This window comes from Ranitomeya imitator, chromosome 5 (assembly GCF_032444005.1).
Source record: "Ranitomeya imitator isolate aRanImi1 chromosome 5, aRanImi1.pri, whole genome shotgun sequence".
Lineage (NCBI taxonomy): Eukaryota > Metazoa > Chordata > Amphibia > Anura > Dendrobatidae > Ranitomeya > Ranitomeya imitator.
In genome coordinates, this window is record NC_091286.1 from 466,048,601 (window position 1) to 466,076,360 (window position 27,760).

Genomic DNA, 27,760 nt, shown 5'->3' on the forward strand with positions numbered 1-27,760 from the left:
AAATTTGCCAGATTTGCTGAATTTTCATCTAAGCATTTGCTGCAAATCTCATAGTTATAAATTGCATAATTGCATAATTAAGATGTTGAAGTCTAGAAGAACTAAAGAAGAGGAGACAGAATGAGAAGTCCTCTTTAGTGTATGTCAAAGGACATGTGTATATATGTGCTCAGGTTTACCTATGTGTGTGAATGTGCACTGTGTACATATGTCTGTATATATGTGCTCTTTGTATACATGTGTTTGTATGTCCTGTGTGTGTTCATATATGTCTGTATGGTTCGCTCCAGTACCCAGAGCATAATGAAAATTATATGTGGGAAAAAAAATCTTTACATTTACCTCTTTATTCTTTGGCCTTTCTGCTTCCCACCATCACCTGTCCGGTCCTCATGGCACCTTCAGATTTCCAACGCTCATGTTAGGCCTAGAATTTAGTGTTGAGCATTCCAATACTGCAAATATCGGGTATCGGCCGATATTCACTGTATCGGAGTTCCGATAATTTTACAATATCGGATACCGGAATCGGAAGTTCACATAATGAAATAAGCCAGTTTTATTCTATTCAGCCAATGAGGATCCTAAGAAGTGTGGACACATCCTGTTAGGCATGTTAGCCATGTTAACTAATGGCATGGCTGTGATTGGCTTCTCAAATGATGTCATGATGATGCGCTATAATGGAGTGTGGGCGGTGCATGGGCGGAGGCTGCGTGTATGTGTGTGCAAGGGGGGTCTGTGCGTGACCATGGAGGTCTGTGTGGGCCTGCCCGGGGTCTGTATGGGCCTGCTGGGGATCTGTGCAGGCTGTCGGGGGTCTGTGCGGGCATGCTGGGGGTCTGTGAGGGCCTGCCGGGGGTCTGTGCGGGCTGCCGGGGGTCTGTACGGGCCTTCGGGGGGTCTGTGTGGGCTGCAGGGGGTCTGTGTGGGCCGCCGTGGGTCTGTGCGGGCTGCCGGGGGTCTGTGTGGGCCTGCCGTGGTCTGTGGGGGCCTGCCGGGGGTATGTGTGGGCTTCTCGGGGGTTGTGTGTGTGTGCAGGCATCGTCCGATGTGACTACATGTCCCATCGGGCTATGCCTGCTACAATGACAGTGATTGACACATTAGCCAATGATAGGAAAGTAGTAGTCCCATCATCCGGCTAATATGTTGAATGTAAAAAAAAACCCACAAACATACATACTACATACATACAACATACATACTACATACAACATGCATACTACATACAACATGCATACTACATATATACTACAGACATACAACATACATACTACACACATACTACACACATACAAAATACATACTGCATGCATACATACAACATACATTCAACATACTGTACATACTACATACTACATATATACATTCAACATACTACGTACATACATACTACATACATACAACATACATACTACATACATACAACATACTACATACATACTACATACATACTACATACATACATATGACATACATACAACATACATACAACATACTACATACATACTACATACATACTACATACATACTACATACATATGACATACAGACAACATACATACAACATACTACCTACATGCTACAAGCATACTACATACATACTACATACACACAACATATTACATACATACTACATACATACAACATACTACATACATACTACATACATACTACATACGTACATACTACATACAGTGGGGCAAAAAAGTATTTAGTCAGTCAGCAATAGTGCAAGTTCCACCACTTAAAAAGATGAGAGGCGTCTGTAATTTACATCATAGGTAGACCTCAACTATGGGAGACAAACTGAGAAAAAAAAATCCAGAAAATCACATTGTCTGTTTTTTTAACAATTTATTTGCATATTATGGTGGAAAATAAGTATTTGGTCAGAAACTAACAATCAAGATTTCTGGCTCTCACAGACCTGTAACTTCTTCTTTAAGCGTCTCCTCTTTCCTCCACTCATGAACTGTAGTAATGGCACCTGTTTAAACTTGTTATCAGTATAAAAAGACACCTGTACACACCCTCAAACAGTCTGACTCCAAACTCCACTATGGTGAAGACCAAAGAGCTGTCAAAGGACACCAGAAACAAAATTGTAGCCCTACACCAGGCTGGGAAGACTGAATCTGCAATAGCCAACCAGCTTGGAGTGAAGAAATCAACAGTGGGAGCAATAATTAGAAAATGGAAGACGTACAAGACCACTGATAATCTCACTCGATCTGGGGCTCCACGCAAAATCCCATCCCGTGGGGTCAGAATGATCACAAGAACGGTGAGCAAAAATCCCAGAACCACGCGGGGGGACCTAGTGAATGAACTGCAGAGAGCTGGGACCAATGTAACAAGGCCTACCATAAGTAACACACTATGCCATCATGGACTCAGATCCTGCAGTGCCAGACGTGTCCCACTGCTTAAGCCAGTACATATCCGGGCCCGTCTGAAGTTTGCTAGAGAGCATTTGGATGATCCAGAGGAGTTTTGGAAGACTGTCCTATGGTCTGATGAAACCAAACTGGAACTGTTTGGTAGAAACACAACTTGTCGTGTTTGGAGGAAAAAGAATACTGAGTTGCATCCATCAAACACCATACCTACTGTAAAGCATGGTGGTGGAAACATCATGCTTTGGGGCTGTTTCTCTGCAAAGGGGCCAGGACGACTGATCCGGGTACATGAAAGAATGAATGGGGCCATGTATCGTTAGATTTTGAGTGCAAACCTCCTTCCATCAGCAAGGGCATTGAAGATGAAACGTGGCTGGGCCTTTCAACATGACAATGATCCAAAGCACACCGCCAGGACAATGAAGGAGTGGCTTCGTAAGAAGCATTTCAAGGTCCTGGAGTGGCCTAGCCAGTCTCCAGATCTCAACCCTATAGAAAACCTTTGGAGGGAGTTGAAAGTCCATGTTGCCAAGCGAAAAGCCAAAAACATCACTGCTCTAGAGGAGATCTGCATGGAGGAATGGGCCAACATACCAACAACAGTGTGTGGCAACCTTGTGAAGACTTACAGAAAACGTTTGACCTCTGTCATTGCCAACAAAGGATATATTACAAAGTATTGAGATGAAATTTTGTTTCTGACCAAATACTTATTTTCCACCATAATATGCAAATAAATTGTTAAAAAAACAGACAATGTGATTTTCTGGATTTTTTTTTCTCAGTTTGTCTCCCATAGTTGAGGTCTAACTATGATGTAAATTACAGACGCCTCTCATCTTTTTAAGTGGTGGAACTTGCACTATTGCTGACTGACTAAATACTTTTTTGCCCCACTGTACATACAAGATACTTTATACATACTACATACAGCATACTACATACACACATACTACATACATACAACATACTACATGCATACATATGACATACATACTACATACATACAACATACATACATACATACAACATACTACATACATGCTACATACATACTTCATACATACAACATGCTACATACATACTACATACAGTTGTGGCCAAAAGTATTGATACCCCTGCAATTCTGTCAGATAATACTCAGTTTCTTCCTGAAAATAATTGCAATCACAAATTCTTTGGTATTATTAGCTTCATTTCATTTGTCTTAAATAAAAAACACAAAAGAGAATGAAGCAAAAAGCAAAACATTGATCATTTTCACACAAAACTCCAAAAATGGGCCAGACAAAAGTATCGGCACCCTCAGCCTAATACTTAGTTGCACAACCTTTAGCCAAAATAACTGCGACCAACCGCTTCCGGTAACCATCAAGGAGTTTCTTACAATGCTCTGCTGGAATTTTAGACCATTCTTCTTTGACAAACTGCTCCAGGTCCCTGTTATTTGAAAGGTGCCTTCTCCAAACTGCCATTTTTAGAACTCTCCACAGGTGTTCTATGGGATTGAGGTCTAGACTTATTGCTGGCCACCTTAGATGTCTCCAGTGCTTTCTCTCAAACCATTTTTTAGTGCTTTTTGAAGTGTATTTTGGGTCATTGTCCTGCTGGAAGACCCAAGACCTCAGAGAGAGACCCAGCTTTCTCACACTGGGCCCTACATTATGCTGCAAAATTTGTTGTAGTCTTCAGACTTCATAATGCCATGCACACAGTCAAGCAGTCCAGTGCCAGAGGCAGCAGCAAATCAACCCCAAAACATCAGGGAACCTCCACCATGTTTGACTGTAGGGACCGTGTTCTTTTCTTTGAATGCCTGTTTTTTTCTCCTGTAAACTCTATGATGCCTTTGCCCAAAAAGCTCTACTTTTGTCTCATCTGACCAGAGAACATTCTTCTAAAACATTTTAGGCCTTTTGCAGGTAAGTTTTGGCATACTCCAGCCTTGCTTTTTTATGTCTCGGGGTAAGGTCTTCCTGGGTCTCCTACCATACAGTCCCTTTTCATTCAGATGCCGATGGATAGTACGGGTTGACACTGTTGCACCCTCGGACTGCAGGGCAGCTTATACTTGTTTGGATGTTAGTCGAGGTTCTTTATCCAAAATCCACACAATCTTGCGTTGAAATCTCTTGTCAATGTTTCTTTTCCTTCCACATCTAGGGAGGTTAGCCACAGTGCCATGGGCTTTACACTTCTTGATGACACTGCGCACGGTAGACACAGGAACATTCAGGTCTTTGGAGATGGACTTGTAGCCTTGAGATTGCTCTTCCTTCCTCACAATTTGGTTTCTCAAGTCCTCAGACAGTTCTTTTGTCTTCTTTCTTTTCTCCATGCTCAATGTGGTACACACAAGGACACAGGACAGAGGTTGAGTCAACTTTAATCCATGTCAACTGGCTGCAAGTGTGATTTAGTTATTGCCAACACCTGTTAGGTGCCGCAGGTAAGTTACAGGTGCTGTTAAGTACACAAATTTGAGAAGCATCACATGATTTTTCAAACAGTGCCAATACTTTTGTCCACCCTCTTTTTTATGTTTGGTGTGGAATTATATCCAATTTGGCTTTAGGACAATTCTTTTTGTGTTTTTTCCTTTAAGACAAATTAAATGAAGTTAATAATAATTTTATAGCCAGAAAGGCTACACAGACATCTGCGGGCTAATATTCATAGCCTTGAGAGGGGCCATGGATATTGGCCCCCCGGCTACAAATACCAGTCCGCAGCCGCCCCAGAAATGGCACATCTGTAAGATGCACCAAAACCGGCACTTAGCCCCTCTCTTCCCACTCCCGTGTAGTGGTGGGATATGGGGTAATAAGGGGTTAATGTCACCTTGCTATTGTAAGGTGACATTAAGCCGTGTTAATAATGGAGAGGCGTCAATAAGACGCCTATCCATTATTAATCCTAGAGTAGTGAAAAAGTTAAAACAAAAAAGACACAGCCAGAAAAAAGTATTTATTTTTCTTACTTTAACCATACTTACCATACTTCAGCTCCTGCAAAATACGTAAAATAATAAACCGTATACTACCTGTCCGCCGTAGTCCAATTAATAACGAGTGTCCCACGATGATCTCCCCTATAGAACCGTGACATCTGGTGATGTCACTGCTCTATAGGACCCTCAGAGACACACTGACAGGAGACAATGGCTCCTGCAGTGCATCACTGAGAGGTTACTATAGTTCAGAGTCTCACTTTATGGCAAAAGCTGCATGGGAACTTTCTCACACAGCAATGCCAAATGTGAGACTAGGGACTATTTTTTTACAGCGGCGGAGGAATACAGTGCGGAAGAATACCTTCCTCCCATCATTGTATTCCTGGAGCCCCTAGAGAGCTGTTGCATCAGCTGATGCTGCTGTTCTCCACGGGAGATCATCTTGGGACACTCGTGGATTTCTGCGGATCAGGGAGTATATTGGTTGCTTGTTATTTTAATATTTTTTACAGATGACACTGGCTTCAGGGAACAAAGTGACAAGTGATGGTGATTATGTACTCTATGTTATATGTACTGTATGTCTGTATGTATGTATTGTATGTAATGTATGAATGTATTGTATGTAATGTATGAATGTGTTGTATGTAGCATGTATGTATGTATGTAGTATGTATGTAGAATGCATGTAGTATGCTGTATGTTTGTAGTATGTATGCATGTTGTATGTATGAAGTATGTATGTAGTATGTATGTAGTGTGTATATACTGTATGTAGCATGTTGTATGAATGTAGTATGTATGCTGTATGTTGTATGTATGTAGTATGTACAGTATGTCTGTATTATGTTGTATGTATGTATGCAGTATGTATGTAGTATGCATGTATATAGAATGTATGTATGTAGTATGTATGTTGTATGTATGTATGTAGTATGTACGTAGTATGTATGTATGTTGTATGTATGTAGTGTGTATGTACTGTATGTAGCATGTTGTATGTATGTAGTATGTATGCTGTGTGTATGTAGTATGTTGTATGTACATATGTAGTATGTACAGTATGTCTGTATTATGTTGTATGTATGTATGCAGTATGTATGTGGTATGCATGTATGTAGAATGTATGTATGTAGTATGCTGTATGTATGTATGTATGTAGTATGTATGTTGTATGTATGTATGTAGTATGTAGTATGTATGTTGTATGTATGTATGTATGTTGTATGTATGTATGTAGTATATAGTATGTTGAATGTATGTAGTATGTATGTTGTATGTATGTATTATGTAGTATGTATGTTGTATGTATGTCACATGTTGTATGTATGTTGTATGTATGTAGTATGTATGTTGTATGTATGTAGTATGTAGTATTGGTTTTATTTTACATTCAACACATTAGTCGGATGATGGGACTACTACTGTCCCATCATTGGCTAATGTGTCAATCACTGTCATTGTAGCAGGCATAGCCCGATGGGACTTGTAGTCCCATCGGACGATGCCTGCACACAGACACAAAGACCTCCGGGTGGCCCGCACAGACCCCCGGCAGCCCGCACAGACCCCGAGAGGCCCGTACAGGCCCTGGCAGGCCCGCACAGATCCCCGAGAGGCCCGTACAGGCCCCGGCCTGCCTGCACAGACCCCCGGCAGGCCGGCACAGACCCCGAGAGGCCCGTACAGGCCCAGGTAGGCCCACACAGACCCGCGAGATGCCAGTACAGACCCCGCCCGCAAACACAGACGCGCACAGTCTCCGCCCACTCACTGGGTGTACAAGGAAAGAAAGAGTTTATTTTACTTCCAATATTTTTGTCCCATTGACTTGCATTGGTTTCCGGTATCGGAATCGGCGACACCCGATATTTTTTGGAATGGTATCGCTCAACACTACTAGAATTCTCTATTTGATTAGGCCATGGAGTGCTGTTTGCATGTGTCTGCAAAGGTCATAGCGCATGCGCATGCCGGGATGTCATGATCCCGTGCCATTTTGTGTCATGGCTTTGTGACCTTTGTAAAAGCATGCACAGAACCCTCACTGGTCTAGTGTGAGGGGCCTGGGGTTTTCACCTTCAGTGTTGACAATCTGAAGATGCAGCAAGAACCAGACGGGGGATAACTAGAGAAGAATTGTGGCTGCAGAGGATAGTGGTGGAGTATAAGTATTTTTTCTGTTTTTGACATTTGAATGACCTTTTACGATTCAATTTACGGCTTTTGCTTAATCCAACATATGAATTTTGCTTGAGCCACGCAAAAGTGAATTACAAAAAGTCTCAATTTTGGCAAATGTGGATTTTTATAAAATTCAAGTAGAATTCAATTCAACTTGAATTTATTCGCTCATCCCTAATGTGTATTTATGTGTTCTGTGTATATGTGTCTTTTAAATCCTATATAAGCAATACAAATTGTATGTAAAAGTAAGTCCATATGAGGCTAAAGTTAGCAGTATATGTAAAGTTCGCTACATAGATTCAATTAGTGTATTAATAAACATGATGGAAATGAGAACAATGCAAGGAACATTTAAAAAAAAATTGCACCAAAGAACCAAAGTTGCAAAGTAATAAAAATATTGCTTTTTCCTTTTGGGCAAGCAAGAGTTAATGTCCGTATCCTTCCTGGCAGCTGCTTTTTTTACTGGTCAGCTGATATACAGTGGTGACCACTCCCACCTTTAAAAACTCACATGATGCATCAGCTGCTTGTTTTTATTAGAGTAATTCTTTGCAGATCAGCCTAGAGTTAGGAGCTCTCTGGTGTCAGTAGTGTAACTACTGCTGGAGAATTTTGATTCCTATGCTATTTCCTATGCTGTTTGGAGCTTTGCAGCAGAGCAAGTCACTGGGTATTGTTTCCCTTATCTTTGTCTGTCTCATGTTTTCTATTTTCCCAGTGTTGTTACCATCTCCAGTGGTGAGGCTACCATCCTTGCCGGCCATTGGACTAGCTAGGGTATAATGAGGTGAAAATCAGGGATCAGGCACGTGATGGCAGTGGGGGAAAGGACCCACATAGGTCATTAGGGGAGTTTAGGGACAGATACAGGTTGGAGTCAGAAGGTGCCCCATCTCTCACTCCCTAGTGTTAGGGCCTCCCTCTCCCTATGCAATCCCATTGTTGTTGCATGTTGTGTAGTCCGCCAGACTAACTCGTGTCCGAGCGTGGCACGTATCATATGGAAAAACTGTATTAGACCAAGGTAACCCAGTTCTACACCTACATATATACTTTTGGAGGATTGGGGTAATTTTTATGGTGCATTTGCACATTCTGTTTGCTGGGACACTAGCTTATACCTGCCCATATGCTATATGATTCTTTTGACATCAGTGTTTTGCATTATTTTTCCCTTGTAGCCACACACCCATTCCCCACTTTATCTACATTTGGATTTACATCTGCACATTATATTGCATGTATACAATCAGCGCCTTGCTCTTCTGCGGTGCCATCTATTGGCCACTCATATGTCATTACTCTAGTCCTTGATTTTTTACTAGCAGCAAGGATAGATAAAAGTAGTATAGTTGAAAGGTCTATGGATGAACCTGCTTGTAATTATTGGTAGTCTATGCACTGTGTACAGAGATTTTATGATTGTAGAAGTACCACAAGTACACTTTGCTCACAATTTTTGACTGAGGCACTTCAGTTGGTGCCTTTAAATGTGTATGGATTACTCTGCTTGTAATTTTTGGCAGAGTTTGCACTGTTCTCAGAGCTTTTATGAATGTAGAAGTTCCACCTCCACACTTTCTTAATATTTGTATGAGTCACTCCAGTGCAAGGGCATATGAATGGCCCTGCTTGTAAGCTTTGTTAGGATTTGCACAAAGTGCATAGCCTTTAGGAGTCTTGGAGTACTACTACATGACAATTTCAACAGAATGTGAATGAAGACCTCCTTTATGTCTAACACATGGGTGTATCTGAGCTCCTCTGCTCTCCTAATTTTGGGCACTTCTTGCTTCCTTCATAAATTACACTGAAATTTTCATTTTATTTTAATTCAGAAAATCAGTTATAGTCTACTTAAATTACTAGTTTTTCAAAACCTTATTAAATTTTGTCTAATATACATGTCATAATAAAGGGAAAAATGTTTCATATATTTTTTTCCTGTAAACAGCTCTCTTTCATTTTTAATGTTATATTGATAGTCCTTAAAGTAAAGTAAAAGTGTGACACCATTGTTCTCAGCAGTGAAAGTTAGAGATGCTACCAAGGGTCTTCCCCATGCTGTTTTCATTCCATTGAGCACTTTTTCTATCCATTTCAACATTTTCACTGCCTCCCATATCACCTTGTAGGATCTGCAGGAAAAATGCTCGGTTTTCCTATTGACTCCAATTATACATGCTACTTGAAATGAACATCCAAGTATTAGGAATTGCTCGGTTGAGGAACAAGCATCTGATCAATTTATTAGTCGCTCATGTCTAGAAATTGCCAGCGTTCTTGGGGACAGTGCTCAAACATGAATTGTTAGGATTCACACTCCCAGGAAGTTGGTAGAGTTCACCCAAGCACCAGACTCTTGGGTCAAAGCAGTTTGAGGTTTATTGAATTCCATAAATTTGCACAGTTCTTCAGATGAAACCAAAATCACAAGCCTTTTCCAATAAAGGGAAAGGAATAACGTGGCTTATCTCAGATGGCAATTCGGGTCCTGCCTTAGGTTCAGTGGGTCACTGATCACTCAGACACGATTAAGCAAGTCCCTGTTCACTCACACAAAATGGACATTGTCCATAGAAACCAGTGATGCTTGTAGTTTGGTTAACATAAACTGTGCAGTCTCCTCTCAAAGAGATTCTGGCTTGGCTATCTGCAGCCCTGTAATTCTGGCGTCTCTGCACCCTCTTCCCCGTCAGAGATGTTGACACTTTCACAGATGCAGCCATGCACCTCCCCTCATTCTCCTTCTGTCCCTGTCATGTATCTGGTATCTCTGCTCTCTGCCTCTCTCCTCCAGAAAAGATGCTGAAATACTCACCGCTTCAGTCCCACACCTTGTCTTCATCCTCCTGCGGCTTAGGGGCAACCACAACCGATATATAGATAAAGAGAACCAGAAAAGTACACCAGAGGAGAAGTAGATAAAAAATACCTTTATTTGATATAGACGGCAAAATACATATAATCCAGTTTATATAAAAGTGACAATGTGCGCACAACAGGACAAAAAAATACATATTTATTATTTAATATAAAAAAATATATAAAAATATAAAAACAAGGAAGATGGAAAGGACTGACCCAAATGAATCCTTATATTATAAGGTCGGTGTAACCCCTAGCAGCTTATGATAAAGACCTCTTAAATATAAAATAAAAGGTGGCCAAAAAAATGAATAAAAGTTGAAAAAAAACACAAAAAGAGCGTATGACCAAATAACGTGAAACTACTCAGTTAATGCCACTCCATAAGAAAAATAAGTACAATGTTATGGAGATATATGTATATATATATATATATATATATATATATATATATATATATATATAAAAAAGTGCTACGTGCAAAATCAATAACTAAAAAATAAAAAACACTTTTCATAAAACTCCATAAGGTGCTTATATAAGAGGAAGTGTGCAAAAAAATCGCTGAATGAACAAGAGTGATATATATATATATATATATATATATTAAAAAAGTGCTATGTGCAAAACCCACATTAAGATAATAGAGATCACATCTCATAAGGTTCTACAAAGTGCTTATATAAATCGAGGTGTGTAAACCTGCTAAGTAAGCTGGATGCACCTGATAATAATGTGCACACAGATAATCAATCCGGCCACAGCCTGCACACCGGTATCAGTACACAAATATCAAGTGTGGCTGCAGATAGCAATCCAGCAAAAGAGAAGCCCACCATACAAATGTGCAAAATAGGCCAGGGATAAACACACAATACCTCTAATTAATGGGGTCAGCCGAGTCCTTGTGTAGCGCACCCCGACGCGCGTTTCGGATTTAACTCCCCTGACGTGGCCTTTTCTAATCCTCCTGCGGCTGCCTGGAGTCTGCACACTGCTTGCAGATCCCTGAGGACCGTGCTTAGGATGTGAGCATGTACGCAGTCCCGGCATCTTGAATGGACAGCACATGCCACCCTAAAGTGTCCCCAGCCAATGGTTGAGGACCTCTTAAAATTTAAGGCACCTTCTCCTTGTGGGAGGTGCCTGTGCAACGTTGTAAGTTTGTCCTCAACACTCTTGTTAGTTCTCAGGTCCCAGTGTTCATATCTCTGTATACTTGCCTATCAGCTGTGCCCAACTGACTGTATCAGCCGTTCCCACCTGCCTGTAACTCAACCATGCCTGCCTGTCAATCAGCCCATCCAGCCTACATTTGCCAGTGCCTACGCTTTAAATCATCCACTCCCGTCTGCACCTGTGGTTTGCATGTTATTATAGCGCCCGCCTGCATCTACTGGACCTTTCTTCATGCCACCCCAAGCTAGATGTTTCTAGGGGTCAGCTTCCATCTACCCTAGGTCAGTCTTGGAGTAGAACCTGGTTCACCTCCTTTGTCTCTCCTCAGATCACGGTATCGTATGCTGCTGTGCATCCGTGGTCAGATTGGATGAGGCTCCTAGTTATGCCCCTCCAGTCTTTTCTTGGGTCTCGGCACAGTGGATCGACAATCAAGCCCATTACAAGCTCCAACACCACTCATTCTGCTCAGCACTCCCATCTTGATCTTATCTCTGCAAATGTGAATGCAATTTAAATATTTCTGTGTGATTGTGCAATATGTTAGCATTTGGGACTTTTAACACATACTTTACTACATTATTTTAGGTAATTAATGCTGAAATGTTATTAAATCTATTGTTTTAATCTACATATCTACATTATTTGCAGAGCACTGTAAACTGGAGGATGGAGTCAACAACCCAGTAAGTATCAAAGTAAAGCAAAAAAAATTGTACTGAATTCGACATTACACAATATACAATGAACTATATGCTGCTTCTATTATGTTATTCTGTATTAAAATATATATTTACCAGGAAGCAGTGATCCCCTGAGAAATCCAATAGAATTTGATACTTCTTTGTACTCCTGGGCTGAATTAATACTTAGTGTGACTATTACTTGATCTTTAAAACAAAGAAAAAATCACCCAATTATAAATATATAATATTATATGCACTTTTTTTAGCAATATAACATATGAAAAGACATGAAATACATTTCATAAATATCTAGTATAACCAATTTTTTAGTCCAATGAAAATCTTATAGTTACCACTAGTGTTGAGCATTCCGATACCGCAAGTATCGGGTATCGGCCGATACTTGCGGTATCGGAATTCCGATACCGAGATCCGATACTTTTGTGGTATCGGCTATCGGTATCGGATCCATAGGGATGTGTAAAATAAAGAATTAAAATAAAAAATATTGATATATTCACCTCTCCGGCGGCCCCTGGACATCACGCTGGTAACCGGCAGGCTTCTTTGTTTAAAATGAGCGCCTTTAGGACCTGCGAATGACGTCGCGGGTTCTGATTGGTCGCGTGCCGCTCATGTGACCGCCACGCGACCAATCAGAAGCCGTGACGTCATTCTCATTCACTAAACTCCTAATTCTAGGAATTAAGGACTTGCGAATGACGTCGCGGCTTCTGATTGGTCGCGTGGCGGTCACATGGGCGGCACGCGACCAATCAGAACCCGCGACGTCATTCGCAGGTCCTAAAGGTGCTCATTTTAAACAAAGAAGCCTGCCGGTTACCAGCGTGAAGTCCAGGGGCCGCCGGAGAGGTGAGCATATCAATATTTTTTATTTTAATTCTTTATTTTACACCTTAATATGGATCCCAGGGCCTGAAGGAGAGTTTCCTCTCCTTCAGACCCTGGGAACCATCAGGATACCTTCCGATACTTGGCGTTCCATTGACTTGTATTGGTATCGGATATCGGTATCGGCGATATCCGATATTTTTCGGGTATCGGCCGATACTATCCGATACTTTCAAGTATCGGACGGTATCGCTCAACACTAGTTACCACCTTATTATACATTGATAAATAATTACATTTTTAAAAATTTTAGAAACAAATTTTATTAAGATTAAAATGTGGTAACATTCTTTATTATCTTTATTACTAAGATATCTTGGATATTAATTTTGAATTTAGTCACTATCACAAGACCAGGGGAATGTTTAAAAGGGACCTGATCAAAACCCAGGATTGTAAAACTTCCCAGGCTATAAACATCTGCCCCCAGCTGTTTGCTTTCTCTCTGCTGGTTCTGAAAATTACACGGGAGTCCATGCCATTTTTTTCGGAAAAATATTTTTATTAATTAAATGCATGTACATTAAGCTGCACACACACTGCATTCATTGTATTTGTCACTGACATCTTGATATCTACCTATTGTATTGATATTTACTATATGTAATCCATCTCTTCTATCCTGTCGGTTCCTGCTGTGATTTTACACTGGCGGCTGCTGAATTGCTATCTATCTACAGTATCTATGTAATATATATATATATATATATATATATATATATACCTTAGGGTATGTATATATATATATATATACCTATTCTATTTTATTTACTGTATACAATTCATCTCTTCTATCTGTCGGCTCCTGAAGTGATTTTACGTTACACGGCTGCTGAACTGACGGCTTTTCTTCTATCTATCTATCTATCTATATCTATCATCTACTTTAAAATACTTTATTTGAAACACAATAATTTTCCTGCACTTTTACCGAATGATACCAACTTTTTCTGATTTTTAACAAAAATGGTCGTGTTACCGATCACGATTGTGCCATATTTGTGCTAAATATATGTTTGGCGATTATTTTCTGAACATATTCGCTCATCTCTAAATGTGTGTTAACAAGAGTTATGGGAAGGGACAAAACCGGAGTTTCATGGCCCATTGGGTGAATGTTTTGAGAACCATCAAGGCATCATTGCACTGGGGAAAGGTGGTGATGCTGCTGCAATTGGGATGTACATATATTTATCACTCAGTGGTTATCTGTTATCTATTTATCCTTTGCATTTTATTTAATGAGCATGACCATCTCCGTATCAGCAACAGGACACATCACTAATTCCAAATACCACCCAATTAATGCAAGGCAAAGCACAATGTGGCGGTTCTACAGCTTGAAAGCACTGGTAACAAAAGCCATAAGTGGACAAATTGGTGCTATGCATCAAGTAGCAAATCTCATTTTGACTTTCTGTTCATCAATTGATGCTGTGAATAATCATAGCTGACAATGACCAAAATAATTTGGCTGTTTTACAGAAGGGCAGAGTACCTCACAATCCCTCCATGGTACATGTCCTGAAATGAATTGTGTGTGATATTTCCTTAAGAAATATATCTGCTTGTGGAAGACAATGGCTATAGCACTTAATTCGTCTGCTCTTTTCAACTGTTCTTGTATGGTAAAACACTCCCTCCTGGTCTTGAAAAAACAGAAAGGTTTGCTTGATTTGCGATGTTGCAACCTCCAGGAATTTTTTTTCTACTGCACATTTTGGAGAGTTTGTTTGAGCAATATAAAGCAGTAATGGACTAAAGCAAAAGAAAGATTGGTTTTCTCTTACTGAAGCCCTTTGAAGAGGCTGAAAATCTGTCAGAGGGGACAATCACAGCATCAACAATATTAAATCCCTCATACTTTGCTCTCTCAAGAAAGCAGCATGGAATGAAGGAACTTGTATATGTTCATCAAGATCCTGTGACTTTTTTGGACCCCCAATGCCCACGTTATATACAGCAGGATCTGTAGAAGAGGAAAGAGTGGGCGTGGAGCGCGATAGAGAGGAGGAGAAGCAGGTAGATTGGAAGTAGAAATTGAGTGGGCACAGGCAGGAGATGACACTGATAGTTACATTGCAAAATACTATGATAATGCTTAGATTGGCTATGCTGACGACACTTGCAGTGAGGTATTGAAAATCAACTGAGTACTTCAGCCATATTATTGAGGATAGCAAACTCTATGATTGAATACTTGTGGGATAAGTATTGGTGAACTATGTTTTTAGACTCTTGCTATAAAAGCAAAATTGGGAACATTTTTAAGTCTTATAAAAGGAAATCCATATTGGTATATTATTAGGTAATGCTGTATTCTCTTGCTTGGCCAAGCTTTCGCCGAGTGGACATCTGTTGATCGCAAGACTAACCAGCATACACTTCTCTGATCCCCACAAAGCCAGGGCATAACATATACCGTATTTTCCGCTTTGTAAGATGCACTTTATTTCCCCCAAATTTGGGGGGGGAAATGGGGGTGCGTCTTACAAAGCAGATATACCACTTACAGGCTGGGTAATAAATTTAAAAGGTGATTTATTCAATGCGTTTCAAGGTCAGTGCAACCTCTTCTTCAGGAAATTCCACATACATGTTGTATGTGGAATTTCCTGAAGAAGAGGTCGCACTGATCTTGGAACTTGGAACTTCATAATTAAGGCAATGCGGATTTAACCCACACCTCCTGCACAGTTTATATTGTCATACGGCCGTTGATCAGCCAAAACTGCTACATGCTTTTCATTCAACAAAATCTGGTGAGCAATTCTAAGAAAGCTCTCTTGGTTATCTAGAGGATAAGACCCTATTTTGCGCTTTGTGTCTCCATTTTTTTTCCTATAGCAACTTACAGGCTGGGATGAGGGGGTGTCCGCCGCCGCTGCGGCACGCCGCCCACCATCGCTGCCTCCCGCCACCGCTGTCACCTCGCCCGCCACCGCTGCTGCCCCGGGTCATGCTGGAGGCTCCGGTGCTGTGGGGGGCTCTGGCGACATTTTGTGAAAGACCAGAGCCCCCCGGCACTTCTTCCTTGCGTTCCTGTATGACTGACTCCAGGAAAATGGCCGCCGGAATCTCAGGAGATGAGATTTCAGCGCTGAGATCTCATCTCTCGAGATTCCGGCAGCCATTTTCCCGGAGTCAGTCATACAGGAACGCATGGAAGAAGTGCCGTGGGGCTCTGGTCTTTCACAAAATGTCGCCAGAGCACCCGCAGCACCGGAGACAGCCCTGCAGCACCGGAGCCCCCTTGCAGACCCCCTCATCCCAGCCTGCAGCACAGGAGCCCCCTGCAGACCCCCTCATCCTAGCCTGCAGCACAGGAGCCTCCTGCAGCACCGGAGCCCCCCTGCAGACCCCGTCATCCCAGCCTGCAGCGCAGGAGCCCCCTGCAGCACAGAAGTCCCCCTGCATACCCCCTCATCCCAGCCTGCAGCAATGCTCCACTCCTGCCTCCAGCAACGACCCTGGGACCCTGATCCACCACAGCCACAACCCCTGGTAAGTAATAAGACGCATGGATTATAAGACGCCCCACCAATTTATTAAAAAAAGTTTTTCCTATTTTTCTCCTCAAAATTTGAAGTGCGTCTTATAATCCGGAGCATCTTACAAAGCGAAAAATACGGTATGTAGTGGAAGAAGCAGCAGTAAAACCTACAGTATATTTGTTGTAGCAGATGTTTTATCTGCGTCTGCACCAAGTTGATACACTTCAGCAAACATACTTCTCTGGAAGATTTTCTTTTTTATGCAGTTGGATTTTGTTGAACATCTCTTGTGCATATACTAACCAAGAATTAAATTAGACAAAACGTGTGTGACGCTATTGTTTTGCTTTTGGATAGGTCCACAATACCTGACAGATGGGTAAGCATCTTGGAAGACATCTGTTGATGGAATGTCACAAACGCTGCTTACTTCCCATTGCAGAACTCACTAATGCCAAAGCAAAATTTCAACTTTAAGAAAAGACAATTTTAACATTTATAAGCTACTGTCAATGTTAGAAACATATGACGTTTTTAATTATTTTTTGTCTCCTGAAATTTTAGGACAAGAACTGTAGTAGATAGAAATTATTTAGTCAAAGACCTGTGACACATGAGCAAACGAACATCACTCAATATTGTACATTGACACCTAGATTTATTGCAGTCAATTTGATATTTGATGCAACATATAGTACATAAACTCTGAGGATTTTATAATTAGCCTAATTTTGTGGTCTGATTACCTGACAGAAGTTCCTTGAAATGTCACAGCATAGAACCTGACAGAAGCAGAGGTGCAAGCTGCTTTCTGGACTGAATCTCACGCATGAAATCACAGTTTATTTGACTTAAACCTACCTGCGGTGTCATAAAAGCACACCTAGCTGAAAATAATTGAGATGCCAGAGCAGCTTCTCTAAATTTACTTGCTACAACCAGCTCACCAAACTGCAACTCACTTGTTGTTCCACAGTGTGCCAGAGCAGTTTCCATCACAGAAAAACTTTTCTGGCAAATATTCAATAGCTTACAGCGAAGGAAATAATTATTTGATCCCTTGCTGATTTTGTAAATTTGCCCACTGGCAAAGAAAAGAATAGTCTATAATTTTAAGGGAAGGTTAATTTTAATATTGAGAGATAGAATAACACAAATTAAAATCCAGAAAATCTCATAGTATAAATTATATAAATGTATTTGCATTTTGCAGTGAGAAGTAAGTATTTGATTCCTAGGGCAAACAAGACTTAATACTTGGTGGCAAAACCCTTGTTGACAAACACAGCAGTCAGACATTTTTTGTAGCTGATGATGAGGTTTGTGCACATGTCAGGAGGAATTTTGGTCTATTCCTCTTTGCAGATCATCTCTAAATCATTAAAATTTTGAGGCTTTCTCTTGGCAATTTGGACCTTTAACCCTTTCCATAAGTTTTCTATGGGATTAAGGTCTGGAGACTGGCTAGGCCACTCCATGACCTTAATGTGCTTCTTTTTGAGCCAGTCCCTTGTTTCCTTGGCCGTATGTTTTTGGTCATTGTCTTGCCGAAAGACCCAACCTCGACCCATTTTTAAAGTCCTGGCGAAGGGACGGTGGATGTCACTCAGGATTTAACTGTACATAGCTCCATCCATTCTCCATTAATGGGGTGAAGTAGTACTGTGTCCTAAGCAGAGAAACACCCCCAAAATATGTTTCCACCTCCATGCTTGACAGTGGGGACAGTGTTATTTGGGTCATAGGCAACTATTCTTCTTTCTGACAATTCTATTCCTCTTCCTGACTTGGTATCTGACCATCCTCTGCCAGCCCTCTCCACCAGCCAGCAGCCACCCTTTGTACCCAACCATCTAGATCCTCATTAGATGGGACCCATTTGTAATTGTGTTTTACCATTGGCAATAGTTCATGGCAAAGATTTAAAAATGACCTAAATACATCTTAAAAAAAAAAGTCTCTGGAACCCAATATAACATGAAGATGAGCAAAAAAGTTGCCTGCACTGTCACTCTAGATGGCCCTCCGAAGAAGCCATCGTGAAACGCGTGTTGGGGTACATGTGCAGTGTCTCATTAAGGTACAATGGGTAAGAGCACTCTTGCACTTTTGAGATAGATAGCAATTTTTTGGTATACTGATATATGGCATTATACATATCCTGTTTGCTAAAGGATTTGCACATAATGAATATTAAGCCATGGTAATCAGATATCTATCTATCTATCTATCTATCTATCTATCTATCTATCTATCTATCTATCATAGCACTAGCACTTTATATGTTGCAATCAATGCTGTACCCACCTCATTAGATATATTTCTTGAGACCCGCAATTTTTTGTTACTGATCCCTCTCTGGTAAAACGTTTTTTGTCATGATATAATTTTGTCTATTATATGCCTTTCTGTAATTTAATAAAGTTAAATATTTTTAAGTACATTTCTTTCTTGGATCATTCACTCCAGGTGTCTTTGTTATTTATATAGATAAGGAGTCTCCATATGGGTATCACCCAAGTCCCAATTTTTTCAGGCAAAGGATTATACTTAGGATGTTACAATGATGTATTCTGCTGATTTCCCGGTTTACTGTCACTTAGCCAGTGGTTTGTGCAAGCCTAGAGACAACTGAGTGGCATTTAGTCATATCTTTTAAAAATAGCCTCTCAGCTGTATTTCACCAACAACTAGTTAGCTCATTACCAGTAAGGCCAGTCCCACACTTTATGACATTGACCTAGAGTATGATTGTAATGAAAGTGATTGTCTTGATAGTTTGAACTTCTTGAATTGCATAAAGGCTTCAATTTATCATCAGTTTTTGATTCAACTTATTTTAATTTAATTCAAAACACAAATTAATTACAAGGGAAAGACTTCTAGAACTCCTCTGTTTTGTGTACACTCCTCACTAGGGTTGAGCGAAACGGATCGGAGAAATTCAAAAATCACTGATTTTAGGCAAAGTCGGGTTTCATGAAACCCGACCCGATCCTAGTGTGGGATCGGCCATGAGGTCGGCGATCTGCGCACAAAAGTCGCATTTCGTATGACGCTTTCAGCGCTATTTTTCAGCCAATGAAGGAGGACGCAGAGTGTGGGCAGCGTGATGACATAGGTCTTGGTCCCCACCATCTTAGCGAAGGGCATGACATTGATTGGCTTGCTTTCTGCGGCATCACAGGGGCTATAAAGGGGCGTGCACGCCGGCGCCCATCTTACTTCTGCCGATCTTAGCATAGGGAGAGGTTGCTGCAGCTTCATCAGAAGAAGGGATATAGTTAGGGAGGGAAGATTAACCCCCACACTGCTTGTGCTGTAGCGATTTCCACTGTCCAACGCCACCATTTTTTTTGCAGGGACAGCGGAGGCTATATTTTTGTGCATAATCTCTGTAGCTTATTAGGCTGCCTTATAAGGCGCCCTGATAGCTGCATTGCTGTTTGCACGCTGCTGTGCAGAACAACTGCTTTTTTAAAAGCAAAAATCCTGTTGCTCCTTTCTGCACAGTTATCTTGTTTATTTGTCCACACTTTTGTGTGCAGCAGTCCTTTTTATTGCTGCCATACTTTTCCTGAGATCATTGTAGGGAGATTGAAATTGTACTACAGTCCTTGTATTTTTTCATATATCTTCCAGCCACTTTCTGCCACTTACATTGTGTTGTTTTATGCACTGGGCCTGAGGTTTGGTTCAGTCTCCCCAATAAAAAGTGAGATTCAAATTCTCACAAAGTGGATATACTTCAGTCCTGTTAGTTTGTCGTATGTCAGCCAGCCACTTTCTGCCACTTACATTGTGTTGTTTTACACACTGGGCCTGAGTTTTGGTTCAGTCTCCCCCCAAAAAAGTCATTCAAATTCTCACAGAGTGGATATACTTCAGTCCTGTTAGTTTGTCGCATATCAGCCAGCCAATTTCTGCCACTTAGATTACGTTGTTATATACACTGGGCCTGAATTTTGGTTCAGTCTTCCAAAAAAAAGGGAGATTCAAATTCTCACAAAGTGGATATACTTCAGTCCTGTTAGTTTGTCGCATATCAGCCAGCCAATTTCTGCCACTTACCTTGTGTTGTTTTATGAACAGGGCCTGAGTTTTGGTTCAGTCTCCCCCCCAAAAAAAGTGAGATTCAAATTCTCAAAAAGTGGAGATACTTTAGTCCTGTTAGTTTGTCGTATGTCAGCCAGCCACTTTGATTGCGTTGTTATATACACTGGGCCTGAGTTTTGGTTCAGTCTCCCCCCAAAAAAGTGAGATTCAAATTCTCAAAAAGTGGACATACTTTAGTCCTGTTAGTTTGTCGTATGTCAGCCAGCCACTTTGATTGCGTTGTTATATACACTGGGCCTGAGTTTTGGTTCAGTCTCCCCCCCCCAAAAAAGGGAGATTCTAATTCTCACAAAAAGGATATACTTCAGTCCTGTTAGTTTGTCGTATATCAGCCATCCACTTTCTGCCACTTAGATTGCGTTGTTATATACACTGGGCCTGAGTTTTGGTTCAGTCTCCCCCCCAAAAAAGGGAGATTTAAATTCTCAAGAAGTTTGTATACACCTTCTACCTTGTTTTACAGTACCATATAACGGTTGTTATTTTGGTTAGATTTTCCAAAAAATGAGGAAGTCTGGTGGAAGAGCCCGTGGGCGGTAGTTTCCAGCTGGTACTGATGGTGGTGGTGGTGGCGGTGCATCTGGTAGTAGTGGCAAAAGCACAATAGCACCTAAGGCTGGAGGTGTTGAGCCAGCGTCATCGTCTGGTTACACAAGGCCTCGAAGGCTCCCTCATCTGAGAGCAGGAAAACAGCTTTTAAAGCCGGAGCAGCAGGAAAAAGTTTTGGCTTTCCTTGCTGACTCAGCCTCTAGCACTTTCGCCTCCTCTTCAGAAAGTTCCAAATATAAAAGCAGCGAGTCGTCAGTGGATGCTCCCGGTCAGGAACAAAACATTTCCTTGTGTCCTTCACCCAAACCAAAAGTGAAGGATGCGTCAGGCAACACTACTGGATACTCCACGGAGCTCTTTACACATACCGTGCCTGGGTTAGAAAGGGAAATTGTTAACTGCCCATTACAAGATGAATCGGACATGGAGTGCACTGAAGCACAGCCACAGCTAGATTATTATGCTGTTCCATTGACTCAGATCACTACATTGCCCTCGCAGTGTACTGAGCCAGAATCTGACCCTGATGAGACTATGGTGCCCCATCACGAACGCTATAGCACCTTAAACGGTGACACAGAGGAAGGTGCACATGACATTGAAGAGGAGGTGATAGATGACTCAGTTGTTAACCAAGATTGGCAGCCATTGGGGGAAGAGGGTGCCACTGCCAGTAGCTCAGAAGTGGAGGAGGATGATCCACAGCAGCCATCTACATCGCAACAGCTGTTATCTGGCAGGCCCATATCAGGCCCAAAACGTTTGTCAAAAACAAAATCAGTTTTAGGACAGCGTGGCCATCCGGTGAAAGTAGCACAGCGTGCAATGCCTGAAAAGGTATTCCATAGTAGGAAGAGTGTAGTGTGGCAATTTTTTAACGAAGATCCGAATGATCAGTCAAAAGTTATCTGTAAGAAATGCTCAAAGACCTATAGCAGAGGGAAGAATCTTCAAAATTTAAATACAATGTGCATTCTTAGACATTTAACCAGCATGCACTTGCAAGCCTGGACAAACTGCCAAACGTCCTGTACCATTGGTGCACCTGCTCAGAATGAAGGTAGTCAGCAACGCTACATTGCTTCCCTCACTGTAAGCCCACCGGTTAGGACACCACCAGCAACAAATGTGGAGGTATCGTCGCAAGGCCAAAGCAGTCAGGGAATCACAAGGTTATTGGTAGGAAACACTGTATGTAGGCCAACATCAAGAATACCATCCCCAACCCTCTCTCAATCCGCCATGTCTACCACCACCACTGCTAGTTCCACCATATGCAGCTCTCCAGTCCAGCTCACCCTACAAGAGACACTCGTTAGGACAAGAAAGTACTCATCCTCTCATCCGTGTACACAGGGTTTGAACACCCACATTGCTATACTAGTCTCGTTAGAAGTGTGCTGTCATTTATTTGTGGGAGGATACACATACACGGGCAGGCAGTTGGATGGCACACATGGAGTTGTCTGGTGTGCAGTGGTCGAAGCTACAAGACCTCTGTTAAGTCCTTCAGTGTTTTGAGGAATGCACACAGCTGGTAAGTGCAGATGATGCCATCATAAGCATGAGCATCCCACTAATGCATCTGCTGATGCAAAGTTTGACGCACATCAAGGAGCAGGCATCTGCAGCTGAGGAGGAGGGAAGCCTTGATGACAGTCAGCCATTGTCTGGTCAGGGAACTCTCCTGGATGAGGTGGCGGACAAAGAGGAGGAGGATGATGGGGATGAATATTTATGGGAGGAGGATGCTTCTCAGGGGGCAATAGAAACAGGTGGAATTGCAAGGTCAGGTACAGGGTTTTTGCGGGCCACAAGTGATGTTGATTTGCAAGATAGTGCTCCTCAACCCAGCACAAGCAGTGAATTGACACCTGGAACATTGGCCCACATGGTAGACTATGCTGCCTTGCCTATCCTAAAAAGGGACCCCCGCATTATGAAAATGATGACCGATGACGATTACTGGTTGGCCTGCCTCCTGGATCCACGATACAAGGAAAATTACAAAATATCATGCCACATGAGAACCTGAAGCAAATATTGGCTACCAAACAAGCAACTCTTGTAGACCATTTGGTTCAGGCATTCCCAGCACACAGCGACAGTGATGGTTCTCACATGAGCTGCAGAAGGCAACATGGCAGAGGTGTTAGAGGTGCACAAATCCGAAGTGGCATTGGACAGAGGGGTTTTATGTCCAGTTTGTGGAGTGATTTCGCAATGACCACTGACACGATAGGTACTTCTGCATCGATTCAAAGTGACAGGAGACAGCATTTGTCCAGTATGGTTACGAACTACTTTTCCTCCCTTATCGATGTTCTCCCTCACAGGTCATTCCCCTTTGTTTACTGGGCATCTAAAATAGACGCCTGGCCTGAATTGGCAGAATATGCATTACAGGAGCTCCCCTGCCCTGCTGCTAGTGTGCTATCAGAAAGAGTCTTCAGTGCTGCTGGTTCAATACTGACCGAAAAAAGGACATGTCTGGCTACCCAGAATGTTGATGATCTAACCTTCATTAAAATGAACCAATCATGGATTTCAAATTATTTTGCTCCACCTTCCCCTGCTGACACGTAGCTTGCCAGAAAAATGTCTTGCTTTAGGCCTCCTCTTACTGACTTCTCCAATTCCTCCATTTGCAGCTGCTGAATGTCCACCATAGGCCATTTTTATACCTCCCTAAATGGGCTGACTCCCCCCACAGGGCCGTGGTCACCACCTGGTGCAAGCACCCGTGCGAGTGCCATTTGCCTGGATAGGTGGGTGGGCCCACTCTTGGGCGATGACACTGGCACAGGGTCCCTCATAGTACAATGAAGTGTCTCTGACAGTGGTAGTGCACAACCAACATCAGACACACCGTCGTAATATGAGGGGCTCTGTGCCAGTACCGCCGCCCACGAGAGTGTTCCCCCCCAGCTCGAACAGTGCTCTACCACTTGCAATACTTACCTCTCCCTGCTCCACCACTGTGTAGTCTGTACTGTTAAATCCTTCAATGGCACTGCCAATACAAATTTTTTGAAATGATTGATGATAGTTAAAATATACAGGGGCCATGGCCTCCATTTAGACCAGTTAATACTTTGCGCCTACTACCACTGTCTGCTACTCAGCAGAGGAGCCCACCCCTGTACCTAGCTATGCCACGTGTTTATTTACGAACCAGTTTTTGGCAGACATTTAGCCCACTTTATTATTTGGGCCTACTAACTGTGTCTGCCACTCATTACAGTTTTCCTCCACTGAACAAAGCAATGTCGCCTGTTTAGTTCTGTTACCAATTTTGAACTGCATTTAGCCTACTTTATTATTTGGGCCTACTAACTGTGTCAATTCACTGCTTTTGCTGGGTTGAGGAGCACTTTCTTGCAAATCAACATCACCTGTGTCCTGCAAAAACCCTGTACCTGACCTTGCAACGCCACCAGTTTGTATTGCCCCCTGAGAAGCATCCTCCTCCTTTAAATATTCATCACCATCATCCTCTTTCTCCTCTTCATCCGCAACCTCGTCCAGGAGAGTTCCCTGAGCAGACAATGGCTGACTATCATCAAGGCTTCCCTCCTCCACGGCTGCAGATGCCAGCTCCTTAATGTGCGTCAAACTTTGCATCAGCACACGCATTAGTGGGATGCTCATGCTTATGATGGTGTCATCTGCACTTACCAGCCGTGTGCATTCCTCAAAACACTGAAGGACTTGACAAAGGTCTTGTAGCTTTGACCACTGCACACCTGACAACTCCATTTCTGCCACCCAAATGCCTGCCCATGTATGTGTATCCTCCCACAAATTAATTACAGCACGCCTCTGTTTGCACAGCCTCTGAACCATGTGCAGTGTGGACTTCCACCTTGTTGCAACGTCTATTATTAGGCGGTGCTGGGGAAGATTCAGGGATCGATGATGTTTCAGCATATGGCTGGAGTGTGCAGGCGACCGGCGGATGTGCGAGCAAAGTCTTTGCACCTTCAGGAGCAAGGCTGGTAACTCCGGATAATTTTTGAGGATGCACTGCACCACCAGGTTCACGGTGTAAGCCAGGCAAGGTATGTGTTTAAGTTCTGAAAGGGCTATGGCAGCCATAAAATTTCTTCCGTTATCACAGACTACCTTGCCTGCCTCAAGATGTAAACTGCCCAGCCATGACTGAGTTTGTTGCTGCAAGTACTCGGCCAGTACTTCCGCTTTTGTCTGTTGTTGCCCAAACACTTCATTTGTAACACAGCCTGCTGATGCTTACCACTAGCTGTTCGATAATGGGACACCTCGTGGGCAACACTGGCAGCTGCGGATGAAGTGGGCGTGTGACTGCGCTCTGTGAATGAGCTTTCGCTTCTGGAGGAGGAGGAGGAGGGGTGGCGAATGCCTACAGCCAACTGTTTTCTACACCGTGGGCTAGGCAGAACTGTCCCACTATGGCTGTTCCCTGTGGACCCTGCATCCACCACATTAACCCAGTGCGACATGACGGACACGTAACATCCCTGGCCATGCCTACTGGTCCATGCATCTGTTGTGAGGTGCACCTTTCTACTGACTGATTGCCTCAGTGCATGGACAAGACGGTCTTTGACATGCTGGTGGAGGGCTGGGATGGCTTTTCTCGCAAAGAAGTGCTGACTGGGTAGGTCATAGTGTGGTACTGCGTAGGCCATCAGGTCTTTGAAAGCTTCGCTTTCAACCAACCGGTAGGGCATCATCTCTAACAAGATTAGTCTAGCAATGTGGGCGTTCAAACCCTGTGTACGCGGATGAGAGGATGAGTACTTTCTTTTCCTAACGAGAGTCTCTTGTATGGTGAGCTGGACTGGAGAGCTGCACATGGTCGAACTAGCGTTGGTGGTGGTGGACATGGCGGATTGAGAGAGGGTTGGTGATGGTATTCTTGATGTTGGCCTACATACAATGTTTCCTACCAATAACCTTGTGATTCCCTGACTGCTTTGGCCTTGCGACGATACCTCCACATTTGCTGCTGGTGGTGTCCTAACCGGTGGGCTTACAGTGAGGGAAGCAATGTAGCGTTGCTGACTACCTTCATTCTGAGCAGGTGCACCAACAATACAGGACGTTTGGTAGTTAATCCAGGCTTGCAAGTACATGCTGGTTAAATGTCTAAGCATGCACGTTGTATTTACATTTTGAAGATTCTTCCCTCTGCTAAAGGTCTTTGAGCATTTCTTACAGCTAACTTTTGACTGATCATTCGGATCTTGGTTAAAAAATTGCCACACTACACTCTTCCTACTATGGAATACCTTTTCAGGCATTACACGCTGTGCTACTTTCACCGGATGGCCACGCTGTCCTAAAACTGATTTTGTTTTTGACAAACGTTTTGGGCCTGATATGGGCCTGCCAGATGACAGCTGTTGCGATGTAGATGGCTGCTGTGGATCATCCTCCTCCGCTTCTGAGCTACTGGCAGCGGCACCCTCTTCCCCCAATGCCTGCCAATCTGGGTCAACAACTGGGTCATCTATCACCTCCTCTTCAATGTCATGTGCACCTTCCTCTGTGTCAAAGTGTAAGGTGGTATAGCATTCGGGATGGGGCACCACAGTCTCATCAGGGTCAGATTCTGGCTCAGAACACTACGAGGGCAATGTAGTAATCTGAGTAAAAGGAACAGCATTATAATCTAGTTATGGCTGTGCATCAGTGCACTCCATGTCCGATTCATTTTGTAATGGGCAGTTAACAATTTCCCTTTCTAACCCAGGCACGGTATGTCTAAAGAGCTCCATGGAGTAACCTGTAGTGTCGCCTGACGCATCCTTCACTTTTGGTTTGGGTGAAGGGCACAAGGAAACGTCTTGTTCCTGACCGGGAGCATCCACTGATGACTCGCTGCTTTCATATTTGGAACTTTCTGAAGAGGAGGCGAAAGAGCTAGAGGCTGAGTCAGCAAGGAAAGCCAAAACTTTTTCCTGCTGCTCCGGCTTTAAAAGCTGTTTTCCTACTCCCAGATAAGGGAGCCTTCAAGGCCTTGTGTAGCCAGACGATGACCCTGGCTTAACACCTCCAGCCTTAGGTGCTATTGTGCTTTTGCCACTACCACTAGATGCACCGCCAACACCACCACCATCAGTACCAGCTGGCAACCACCGCCCACGGGCTCTTCCACCAGACTTCCTCATTTTTTGGAAAATCTAACCAAAATAACAACCATTATATGGTACTGTAAAACAAGGTAGAAGGTGTATAGAAACTTGTTGAGAATTTAAATCTCCCTTCTTTTGGGGGGAGACTGAACCAAAACTCAGGCCCAGTGTATATAACAATGCAATCTAAGTGGCAAAAAGTGGCTGGCTGACATACGACAAACTATCAGGACTGAAGTATATCCACTTTGTGAGAATTTGAATCTCCCTTTTTTGGGGGAGACTGAAC

General features: G+C 42.6%; 1 protein-coding gene across 1 annotated transcript in view; it reads right to left on the reverse strand.

Annotated features, from left to right (window-relative positions):
• The window catches only part of NAALADL2 (N-acetylated alpha-linked acidic dipeptidase like 2), a 980,368-nt gene that overhangs the window by 400,708 nt on the left and 551,900 nt on the right, over window positions 1-27,760 (reverse strand). Inside the window, exon 7 of the mRNA XM_069726727.1 lies at window positions 12,393-12,485. Within this exon, the coding sequence (XP_069582828.1) occupies window positions 12,393-12,485 (93 nt within the window). The remainder of the gene's footprint in view (window positions 1-12,392; window positions 12,486-27,760) is intronic.